This window comes from Oryza glaberrima, chromosome 4, assembly GCF_000147395.1.
Source record: "Oryza glaberrima chromosome 4, OglaRS2, whole genome shotgun sequence".
In the NCBI taxonomy this organism is placed as follows: domain Eukaryota; kingdom Viridiplantae; phylum Streptophyta; class Magnoliopsida; order Poales; family Poaceae; genus Oryza; species Oryza glaberrima.
This window is the reverse complement of record NC_068329.1, coordinates 20,905,345-20,916,532: the sequence shown is the minus strand read 5'-3', so window position 1 is coordinate 20,916,532 and position 11,188 is coordinate 20,905,345. Positions and strand designations below refer to the sequence as shown.

At 43.2% G+C, this 11,188-nt stretch overlaps 2 protein-coding genes and 1 pseudogene across 3 annotated transcripts; 1 reads left to right on the top strand and 2 right to left on the bottom strand.

Moving 5' to 3' along the window:
* Window positions 1-813: 813 nt before the first annotated feature.
* LOC127771188 (protein FLX-like 2) lies at window positions 814-4,107 on the top strand. Its single transcript, XM_052297034.1, has 4 exons — window positions 814-1,214; window positions 2,020-2,559; window positions 2,660-2,799; window positions 3,257-4,107. Exons 2-4 carry the CDS (start codon window positions 2,024-2,026, stop codon window positions 3,799-3,801), a joined length of 1,221 nt encoding a protein of 406 aa, XP_052152994.1. The 5' UTR covers window positions 814-1,214; window positions 2,020-2,023; the 3' UTR covers window positions 3,802-4,107.
* Window positions 4,108-4,203: 96 nt separating this feature from the next.
* Window positions 4,204-8,748, bottom strand: LOC127771187 (pachytene checkpoint protein 2 homolog). 2 transcript variants are annotated; one of them, XM_052297031.1, is made up of 14 exons: window positions 8,487-8,748; window positions 8,319-8,382; window positions 7,699-7,805; window positions 7,547-7,614; window positions 7,111-7,214; window positions 6,909-7,013; window positions 6,667-6,756; window positions 6,514-6,589; window positions 6,209-6,278; window positions 5,702-5,772; window positions 5,504-5,626; window positions 5,094-5,228; window positions 4,735-4,863; window positions 4,204-4,648 (listed from the first exon to the last, which is right to left on the bottom strand). In XM_052297031.1, the coding sequence occupies exons 1-14, from the start codon at window positions 8,674-8,676 to the stop codon at window positions 4,508-4,510; spliced, it is 1,473 nt and encodes a 490-aa protein (XP_052152991.1). In that variant the 5' UTR covers window positions 8,677-8,748; the 3' UTR covers window positions 4,204-4,507. The 2 variants fall into 2 exon arrangements, with proteins under 2 accessions (XP_052152991.1, XP_052152992.1); XM_052297032.1 differs by having other exon boundaries at window positions 4,209-4,648; window positions 5,094-5,221; window positions 5,536-5,626.
* Window positions 8,749-9,790: 1,042 nt separating this feature from the next.
* LOC127771982 (uncharacterized) lies at window positions 9,791-11,188 on the bottom strand (annotated as a pseudogene).

Below are 11,188 nucleotides of genomic sequence, written 5' to 3'. Positions count from 1 at the left end.
GGCCTTTCCTGGTTGGGTTGTGGCTCTCGGCTGATCTTTTATGAACACAAATAGGGTCATCGGATCAAGAAGTAACTCTGTTACGCTAGCCAACTCTCCAGCAAATAAGTACTCACTCGTTCCAAAATAAGATAACTTAATGAGACGTAACATATTTTAATATTCAATACAAAAGAATAATTAAACTACCTCAAACTAATATTTTTATTATAAAATAAATACAATTGTATACCCCTAACATTTAGTGTAATTATTTAAAATAAATAAAAGACTAAAAATAAATAGCCAAAATTCCAGCCTACTAAAAAACGCTCAGGAGTATTCCGGCTAGCTTTTACAAGACAGTGGTCAGACGATATGGATTCGAAACCCTTTTTAATTATTTAGGCCCTCTTTGTTTAGGTTTATAAGCCAACTTATAAGTCGAAAAGTCTAAGCCTAAACAAACAAGCAGCTTTTCCATTTGGCTTTTTTGAAGCCATAAGACACTCTAACACTATTAAGCCAAAAGCTAGGTTGGAGAAGTTTTTTTGTTTATGTGAGGTAGATGTATGACTCAACTACTAAACTTAGGATATTAAATCCTCCGGCTTATAAATCATATAAACCAATAAGCTAACTTAAAAGTTTAGGCCAATAAACCTAAGCCTAAACAAAGAGCACCTTAATATTGGTTCATCCTTAATATTCGTGTCAAAATTCCGGCCTTCGCCCTAGGGCCATGGTCTAGTAGGCCAACGCAGCAAGGTCCGTGAGTCGTGACTCCGAGGAGCGAGGGGCGAGACATCTGGCCTCCTCTGCCTTTACCGGGCCCCACATTCTTCCTCCTCCCTCTGCCCTCCCTCCATCTCTTTCCCTTCCTCCGTCGCCGCCGCTACCCTTCTCTCTCTCTCTCTCTCTCTCTCTGCTGTGTTCCCGGCGGCGGCAAGGCCGACCTCCTCCCCCTCCCCCGCCGCCTCTCCTCCTCCTCCTCGCGCGCGCGCCGCCGGCGAACGGCCCCCGTATACCTACCCGCGGTGCGGACGGGCTCCTCTTATCTCCTCCCCCGACCGCGCCCTATCCCCTCTCTCTTCCTTGTGAGCCCTCCTCGGCGCGCACGGCCCCCGCCGCCGGCGAGCAGGCTCGGAACCCCGGGGGGGGGGAGGGGGGGGGGGGACTCGACGCGGCGAACCCTCGTTCCATCGGGCCTCCGTCTCGGTTGAGTCGAATTGAAGGTATCCATCACCTCTCCTCTCGTAGACCCCTCTCCCAGTCTCCCCTCTTCCGCGTCACTCCGTGACCTGGGGAGATCTATCCGGACCTGGATTGTTTTTTTTTTCTTTTCACTACGATTAAGCCATCTAGTTTCTTCGCGATTAATCTGTACATTGATACGTGGGTGGTGCAGTATTGTTTAAGGAAAAAAAAATTGGGGTTGAGCTGAATTCACCCCATGCCCTAAGTTAGGACGTTCTCAGCTTAGTGGTGTTGTAGCTTTTTCTATTTTCCTAAGCACCCATTGAAGTATTTTGCATTGGAGATGGCCTTAGGTTTGCCTCTGTTACTCTGTCAGTGTAGGGCCATGGATTGTTGATGTAGGTTCTAGCTTAGAGATTTGATGTCAGCTTCGCGGGAGTTCAGCCTTGTGTGGATTTGGGGATTATTTTTGTGCTTGCATTTCGAACCTGCATTACATGTGAGCCGTTTGCGTTTCTGCATTTTAACTCCACCAATGTAATCTCCTCTATTTGTTCTGTTGATTAATAGGGAGTCTTTGTATCTTTTATTGTAAGTTAACCTCTTGGCACCACATGTTTTTTGAACAACTTCATGGATGTAACTGTAGTATCTAGTACAATATTTCAAATTACCATCACCTATGATGAGACCGCAACGTGCCTGGTATTTAATGTTGAGTGCCATGTCAATTGTCGTTATGCATGCATGGCTTAGCATGATTACTTAATAACATTTTTCACTTTTGGTTGAAGCTCCCGATTTCCCAATTTAAGGTCCTTTTGGTGTTACTTGCTATTTCAGTATAATGGCATACCGTGGACAACTGGATGGACGCCAAGCTTCAGGTTTGATGCGTGATGGCGCCTTCCCTGCAGCCAGCCTTTCTGGCCGCCAACCTTTGGATCGTGCGGCCACCGCTCTGGAGATCTTGGAAAAGAAACTTGCTGAGCAGACCGCCGAGGCAGAAAAGCTTATCAGAGAGAATCAGCGATTGGCATCTAGCCATGTCGTCTTGAGGCAGGATATTGTTGATACTGAGAAAGAAATGCAAATGATCCGTGCTCACCTAGGTGATGTTCAGACAGAGACTGATATGCATATGAGAGATTTGATGGAGAGAATGAGATTGATGGAAGCAGATATACAAGCTGGTGATGCAGTGAAGAAGGAACTTCATCAAGTGCATATGGAGGCAAAGAGACTTATTGCTGAGAGGCAGATGCTCACTGTTGAGATGGATAAAGTAACTAAAGAGCTACATAAGTTCTCTGGTGACAGTAAGAAACTTCCTGAATTACTGACTGAGCTAGATGGGCTCCGAAAAGAGCATCAGAGTCTAAGGTTTGTGATATTATTCCTTTTTTACATTTTCCATACACTCCTGAGCTTTGGTGGCGAACAGGCCTCTGATAATATGATGTTTTCCCGTAACCATGCATAGATCTGCTTTTGAATATGAGAAAAACACAAACATCAAGCAAGTTGAGCAGATGCGGACGATGGAGATGAATTTAATGACTATGACCAAAGAGGCTGACAAGTTACGTGCTGATGTGGCAAATGCTGAAAAACGAGCTCAAGGTATCCTCATTCCCTTATTGTTTGACCATAACTTCTCAGTGTTTGGTTCATGGTAAGAACCGGACTGTCCTGTACTCATAGATCGGCAGTTATGTTCCCTTGCGAACCTCTGATGTATTTAATTACATAAATCCTAAAGGATATTTTTGTTTTATATGTGATTTGCATATGCATTTTGAATTGTGATAGATATATGTCGGTGCTTTTGTAATATGCAACACACGCGTTAGTCTGGTACTCCGGTTTTGTCATGTCCATATTCATGCCACTCAACATATATATAGCTTATGTATGTCCCATTTTGTATTCGCTGTAGTGTCTGCTTATTTATTGCTTATGATTGGCTTATTTCCATGCATACACATAATCTATCTATCAATGTGTACATATTTTATGCCTTTTGTGCTTTGTAAAGCACTCTAATGTTTCAATTCCATCTGATTCTTGCAACAATCAGTGGCAGCGGCTCAAGCAGTAGCAGCACAGGCGGGGGTGGCACATGTGACTGCTTCACAACCAGGGGCAGCACAAGCTGCGGCAGTGCCAGCTGCCTCAAACCCATATTCAAGTGCATTTACCGGTCATCCCTCTGCATATCACCAAGGAGCCACCCAAGCTGGGGTTTATCAGCAAGGGACCACCCAAGCTGGGGCATATCAGCAAGGATCTACCCAAGCTGGGGCATATGCTTACCCAACTTATGATGCTGCTACCGCTTACCAGATGCATGCTGCGCAAGCAAATGCATACGCTGGCTATCCTGGCTATCCAGTTGCAGGGTACACACAGGCCGCTCTGCCCGGTTATCCTGGTGCGTATGCTGCACCACAGCAGCCAATAAGTAGTGGTGTAACTACAGATGTTGCAAGCATGTATGGCGCGATCAGTAGTGCCGGATATCCTGCTGGAGTTGTTCAGTCAAGCAGTGGAGCTGCCAATGCAGGACAAGCACCAGCTACTTATCCTGTCGCGTACGACCCAACCAGAGCAGGCCAGAGGTGAAATCATAGTTTCAGTCTCAGACCCAAATCACTATTTGCTAAACCCATTTTGTGGTGTTGCTGTAGTAAGATCCTTGGAGAGGTCAACAACGGCATGGCTCTAGTTCGTTTTTCTTGTAGATTCCTTCCCTATACATTTTAGCGGTCAATGAAAATTAGTTGTATATCGAATTGCTGCTCTTGGTTCGATACTTGAATTTAATTAGTTGTATACCGAATAGATCACGGTCAACTTGAATCTCTGTAATTCCCGGTTAAGAACGACACCCGGCAATTTTCTGAATGCTTTAGCTCCAGTGCTCTGAGACATGACCATGTTGAGTCACTTGAGTGTGCTTCCTGTATATGCAGACGTGAAGCAGGTCCTGGTTACTACACTACCTCCACAAGCATAGAGCGCAAGATGTGATAACATATGCTTTTAAACATTCAGCAACTCGAATCAAGTCTTGTTTCTGGTTTAACTCAGTGACATCCTTCGAGGCACAATACACTATATAATAATCTACAAAACACAAAAGTATCAAAGCAACAATCAGATCTATTCTGGACTTCTGCTGTCCTAAACCTAAAGATTGCAGGGGTCTGCCGGTATTTAGCACCAGGCTCTGAATTAGCTTCCAGCTATCTTTGAGTTCCCTTAAAAACTATCTCTGGAATTGAAACTGTTAGCAATTTGCTCTTCGAAGTGACCGGCATGGAATCAATCAACCACGCGACTCGGAGAGCTCTCTTTGAGCAGTCTGTATCAAAGCGTGCAGGAAAGCAGAGGCATCGCAGCATGAAGGGTTAGCAACAGAAGCATGTGCCAGGAAAGGAAGTTTCCTCAATGTTCGACCGCTTAATCCCTGTAGCAGAAAAGAAATGCTGCTGTCAGCCTGATGGGAATGTCTTGATTACTGTTGATGATGCATGTATCAGTTATGTTATTTACCTCACATATTTCTGCAGCTTTATGGAGTAGGCCAGAGAGATGAACCGAACCATGAGGATCTGCGACCTCAGGACAGTGCTGGTTCTCCATCAGGCTAAAATAACTCAAAAGGCAAAGAGAATTGCCACCCTACAATTTGCGACAATAGTTTATTTAGCATTCAGGGGTTACAAGAAAGTTGAAAGTCTTGTGGAGAAGTTTTGATCGATTCATCAACTAAGATCCAAAAGAATTGTTTGCTCCAATCAAGTGCCCCATGGACAGAGTAATCCAGAGCAACTCTGGTGCTTGTTGGATAATAATAATGAAAAGGTGGGCACCATAGGCATCAACCAAGTTGGCAAGCACAGAACAAATACCTGAGTATGTGTAAGAATTCCAACTCGCAAAAGTTCCTGTAAGCATGACCTCAAAATTTCGTATCGTGCTTGAAGGGTTGGGGGTCCAACGTATGCCTTGATGTCTGCTCTATCAACAAATGCAATATCTGCAAACTAGAGAAGAGTTAGGATTTACTCCCTGTAGAGCAAATATCACTATAGACAAGGTAAGTTGTACATTGCCATCTACAGTGAAAATCCTAGCTCTTGTCTAGTTTGCACAGATTGCATTTGTTGTAGGGAATTTAATTGAACTAATAACATAAGAACGATTGCCAGTACGTTAAGACGATGCAGAGATACTGGTCAAAATTCAGACAAATGCTGACAGTGTCTTTCGCTCACAAAAATGATAAATTAGATCATCAGGAGATGGACGATTTACTAACTTCATAAAGGTATAAAAGGCAGAACTTGATACCAATAGCTGTGGTGATATTTGATGTTGTCAAAATGATAACATTTGGCCAAGACTTGAGTTTGTCCATTTGTGTAAGTAATGCATTTACAACCTGCAGGTTGCACGATGAAGGAATAGGTATGAGCATTTCACGATAAATTGGTACATGGAAAAATAAAAACTTTACCCTTATGGAATCTGAAGGTTCAGATCCAGATATGGCAGCCTGTCTGGCAGCAGCTAGGCTTTCAACTTCATCTAGAAATTGAAAAATCAATAATAACACACATAAGGTTAAGATTCAATATATACAACATCGAGCAAATCAAACTCCATGTGAAAGAATATAATATAGATTGTAAGGATCCTTCGCTCATATAGTCATATGTCAAACAGGTGGCCAAGGTTGATACATAATCATTAGTATAGGGGTGTATCTTTAAGGACAAACGTGATTGACAATTCAACATTTTTAGATAATGGAAGCTTAAATTGAACTCAGCCAAATTGACAATTTGACATGAAAATTAACCTTCTAAACTATTCATATACAAAATGAACCTGGTGGACTCATCTAATCACTTCACAGACCATACAGTGAAGACTCGTGTAGTCATTTCATCACTTTGGGCTAGTTGCCTAGTTGTCAATATATAGTGTTAACTTGTCACTGCTCAAGGACGTACTGACGTACCTATCAATACAAATACCAGGTTGCTTTCTTCTTCCACCATCTCCTGGATCTTCTGGAAAAGTTTGGCCACCTAAAAAGAAGGATTGCACAGAGTACACGGAATTTAAGATGCGAATGAAGATGCATATCCATTGGCTAATTATACCAGGTAAAGTCCAGTATAAAAAGGTCGAAATGAATCATAAGAATAAAAGCCACCACATGCAAAATCATGAGCAAGCCCAAGTGTCATTAGATAATAGCATTCAGCATATGAATCATCACATGCATATAACAGTCTTTCGGTTAGCACAAAAAAGGCATACCAGTTTTCCGCTTTCAGAAAACCACTTGCTGAACAGTGAATGGGCATTGACTTCAATCAATTGACACATGGAATACCTAAAAGAATTATAGAAATGAATAACGCACATTCATTAACCAAAATTATATAGTATTGTATCTCATTCAGCACAAACCTTGACTTGAAGCGAATGGAAAGTTTTTGAGCAAGTGCTTTACACAAGGAAGTCTTTCCTGTTCCGGGTGGACCATGCAAAAGTACAATCCTGCAATGTGTTGACAAAGAAAATCAAAACAACCAAAAGAATGAAAAATCAGTGTACAATTTAACATATGCAACTACAGGTAACTTAAGATGACCTATTTTCTCGTAAAGAGCTCAGGCATTTCCACCCTAGGTGTTTCTTAAGACGCTTACCTGTTCCAGGAAACAAGACATGGGTCTACACCCTTTTCAGTAAACAGCAAAGCACTAGCAGCATATCTCAGCAACCTCTGCTTGAGACCAACTTCATACAGTAAGCTGCATAGACTTATGAGGTTACCAACACAACAGAAAAGGATAGTGTACTTCTTCAAGGAATTGTGCTGGTGAAGGTTAACTTGAATGTAAACCAAACCTTTCCCACAACCCATCAAATTCTTTGGCAGGCAGAGCCCACTCATTGAAGCTAGAGAGTGTATCGTCCTCACCCGGCTCCTCACCAGGACCATCTTCGCTCAACTGCAGCATAAGCAAACCAGATTGAGGTAAATACATTTGAATTAGATCAATGTCTCTTCAATCCAATAAACAACATAAAGCAATCCATCTATTGGAAAGAACATATTCCTATGGATCAGTATTAAGACATTAGGATGTAGAATGTATCTTTGGAAGTCTACTCTCTAGAGAAAACAAATGAGAAAATTAAGTACAGTATTAAGAAATTCCACATGCAATTTATCAATAAAGCACGATAGCCAACATGTCAACACAAAATTCATAACCACAGTTCTTGAAAGAGGTGGAAGAGGTTTAGGCAGTTGGCAGCTAACATTATTTATAGAGCATACCTGGAACACATGAACAACAGGCCTGACTTGCCAAAATAACAGAACTTTGTGATTCTCAGTCCACTCATCTACATAAAAGGCAAGTACCAAGAGATGCATAAGCAGTGAGGCCAAGAAAGAAAGCACAATTGCCAGGCTAAGTAGATCCATACCAGTGTCGCAGATTTGGATCCTTTTAACATTTGCAAGAAGAAAAGGATCATCATTAGGAATCGGGACAGGACCATCAACATAGCTTAAGCTTCGAGCTTCTAACATCCTGATTGATAAAGCAAGTAGTAGATATTAAGTTCGGGACATAACAGCTGCTAATGGCTCATGAATAAGATGCTAGTATTCATGCAAATTATGTGAGCGAATAAATAAAATCCAGAAACTCTCTTCCGGAAACTATGTTAAGTCCACTGCAGCAACCATTGATGCCTCTGCCCAAGGCTGCCATGGCACCACCAAGGCTTCCACAAAGCTGCGGTTGATGCATTTTACAACTCACTCTTAATACTTGCATTGGTTCACTAGTTACAGTACCACAAGTTTCTGTAACTTAATAACATACAGAAGACCCAAGTTTTTTATGCATTAGATACCCAGAAAATATACTGTATCCTAAATCCATGTTACTTCAGTGTTCAGCTTCACCGCTTTCCATCAATGCTCAAACTCAATCGCTCCCCATTTCTAGAAAACCACCATTTTCTAAACCAACCCGCCTGACGTTGCTCACACATCAACAACCCGAAAAAAAATAACAGAAAATGAGATAAACATCAACCTCTCCACCGCCGCGCAGACGTCCTCGGCTCGAGCTGTGCTAGTGGCGTGCAGAAGCACCTCAACTGCAATCACAGTGGAAAAAAAAACACAGCCACCACGATTCAGCATTCGCTAACCACGACAACCGTGCATAGCTCGAGAACGGGGGGTAACCGAGGCATCCTACCTGAAACGAGGATCCTGTCGTCGGCCGAGGGCGACCCCGTCGGTGGCTGCGGCGAGCAGGAAACGGTGGTCGCCGCCGCCGCCGCCGCCACGGCGGGCACCAGCGATGGGGCCGCGGCGGCGGCGGCGGCAGCAGATGCCGCATCCGGAGGAGGCGGCGCGGAGAAGGAGACCTCCATGGGGGCGCTCATGGCGGCCGAGCAGCGCGGGACGGTGAGGGGAGAGATTTCTCCGCTAGGGTTTTTGGATTGGGGAAAGGAGGCGGCCGATGAAACGGGGAGGAGATTTTGGATTTCCCGCGCTTCAATGCTAGCCGCCGCTTCCTGGGCCTTGCCTGATCGGCCCATGAATGGAATAAGGCCCCGTTCTAAAGTGGCAGGAAAGACAAAATCGAGGATGGAACAAATTTCCTATCTCATCGATTAGTCTAGCTTCGGCTGATAAGCCAAGGTTGCCTTTTCTCCTTAGGCCCTCTTTGTTTAGGCTTAGACTTATTGGCCTAGACTTTTAAGTCAGCTTATTGGCTTATATGATTTATAAGCCGGTGGATTTAATGTCTTAAGTTTAGTACTTGAGTCATACATCTACCTCACATAAGCAAAAAAAGCTTCTCCAACCTAGCTTTTGGCTTAATAGTGTTAGAATGGCTTATGGCTTCAAAAAAGCCAAACGAAAAAGCTGCTTGTTTGTTTAGGCTTAGACTTTTCGACTTATAAGTTGGCTTATAAACCTAAACAAAGAGGGCCTTAAGCTAAAGAAAAGCCATTGATTGGCTTATTCGGCTTAATGAGGCCTAAAGTCTTCAGCCCAATAAGCAATTCAGCTTAAAGTCCTCAGCCCAATAAGCAATTCGATGGGCTTTGGCTGAAAGGCCTCAGCCCATACCTCCATCTGATGAGGCCTTCCTCTTTATTAGTTTATACTCCGTTTAAGGTTATAAGACGTTTTGACTTTGGTTAAAGTCAAACTATTTTAAGTTTGATTAAGTTTGTAGACAAATGTAGTAATATTTATAATACCAACTTAGTTTCACTAAATCAATAATTGAATATATTTTCATAATAAATTTGTCTTGGATTGAAATATTTTTTTTTCTACAAACTTAGTTAAACTTAAAGTAATTTGACTTTGACCAAAGTCAAAACGTCTTATAACTTGAAAAGGAGTACCAATTTCCTAGCGCACCACACCTCTTCCTGTTCCCCCTTCCTTCTTTTCCCTTTTTTTTATATATAAGCAAACAATGCATGAATGATAATGGTGAAAATGTTGAATTTTTTAGACAAGACAATACTCACCTTCAGTTTCGTCCTATAGCTCAACGAATTAATGTACAAACAACTGACATATATACCATCTTCACACTTGATCTTGATCTGTTTGAACACTTGTGCCTGTAAACCCAAAAGGCGAAAATACACAAACTTCTCACAGGCGGAAGCATATGGAATATATCATGACCACTTACATAAGATGGTACGACATAAGCATAACCAAACATAGAACGGCAAAGCATAACTTATTACAGTTGATTTATCTGGGAAGTTAAGTTCAACTCCTTGAGGGTAAGGGATTTCGATAAGCAAATTAAATCGCTCTTATGTAACATGTTCAATCTTCAGTGCTCATTTTTTTTTTCTCCTCGGATGTCAGGCAGATCCATCCCTTGGTCATTTTCCTTCAACCTGCCCCGCCAGTATTGGTTAACAGTGTCTCCCCCATCGGCGGATGGGCCTAATTCCTCTTGTAGGTACCAATGATCGACAGGTTTGCCTAAATCCCTTCTCTTTTTTGCACGAGCTAATTCCTCTGTCTTTATGAACATAATTGTTCCAGTTGTGCACAAGCGATGCTTTCAACTTGAATATGTCGAACCGGCGAATCATCTCAGCATGGTCACGCTTCTTGTTGTATGACTTGCACCAGCGCTCGTATAAGGCCCATACGGCTTGATCTGACTCAAGGTCCTTGGCTGTAACGCACTTACCATCATCTATCACAATTCAATTTGCAAAAGCTTAGTGTGAACATCAATGCAATTCGATTTTTCGCAAGCACAAAGAAGAATTTATATGATGTTTTAGATAATGGAATTAGATCCCCAGCATTTGGCTCAAGAGGTTTCCAGCCAAAATTTTTATTGGTAGAAAAGTTGAGCTTTCAAGCTGAGAGACATCACACGTGGCAATGGTGTAAGGACTTAAACACAATAAATGCCAACATTGTTTTGATGAAACGAATATTAGTCTATTACTAAATCTATGGTTGCATTGGCGAACAAAATTGCATATCACCGTAATCTCGAGAGAATTTATATTTAAAAGATAATAATGCAGATGAATTCCTAATTCCCGTGCCTCAATTGGAGACCATGAAGATAGCGGGATTGGATTAAGGTTTACCTGGGGGCTCGGTGCTGTAGCGGAAGGAGAGGCGGTCAGCGATGTCGTCGTCAAGGAGCTTCGAGGAGACCGAGCGGGCGGCGCGAGATGCGGCAGCCGCAATCGCGCGCGCTGTGGGCCCTCCGGCGTGGGATGCCGCCGCCGCGGCTAAGCGGGCGGCGCGAGATGCGGCGGTGGCGGTGGCGCGCGCCGAGGGGTCCCCGTCCCCGACACGAGATGCGGACGCCGCAGCTAAGCGGGCGGCGCGAGATGCCGCCGCCGCAGCTAAGCGGGCGGCGCGCGATGCGAGCCTCGACGACAT

Bases quoted from the DNA above. Each gene is read 5' to 3' on its own strand.
- LOC127771188 (XM_052297034.1), top strand. From the start codon at position 2,024: ATGGCATACCGTGGACAACTGGATGGACGCCAAGCTTCAGGTTTGATG. The intron at 2,560-2,659 runs GTTTGTGATATT...AACCATGCATAG, and splicing joins AAAGAGCATCAGAGTCTAAG to ATCTGCTTTTGAATATGAGA. The intron at 2,800-3,256 runs GTATCCTCATTC...TGCAACAATCAG, and splicing joins TGCTGAAAAACGAGCTCAAG to TGGCAGCGGCTCAAGCAGTA.
- LOC127771187 (XM_052297031.1), bottom strand. From the start codon at position 8,676: ATGAGCGCCCCCATGGAGGTCTCCTTCTCCGCGCCGCCTCCTCCGGAT. The intron at 7,014-7,110 runs GTTTGGTTTACA...AAGTCTATGCAG, and splicing joins TTTGATGGGTTGTGGGAAAG to CTTACTGTATGAAGTTGGTC. The intron at 5,627-5,701 runs GTAAAGTTTTTA...TGCAACCTGCAG, and splicing joins AACCTTCAGATTCCATAAGG to GTTGTAAATGCATTACTTAC.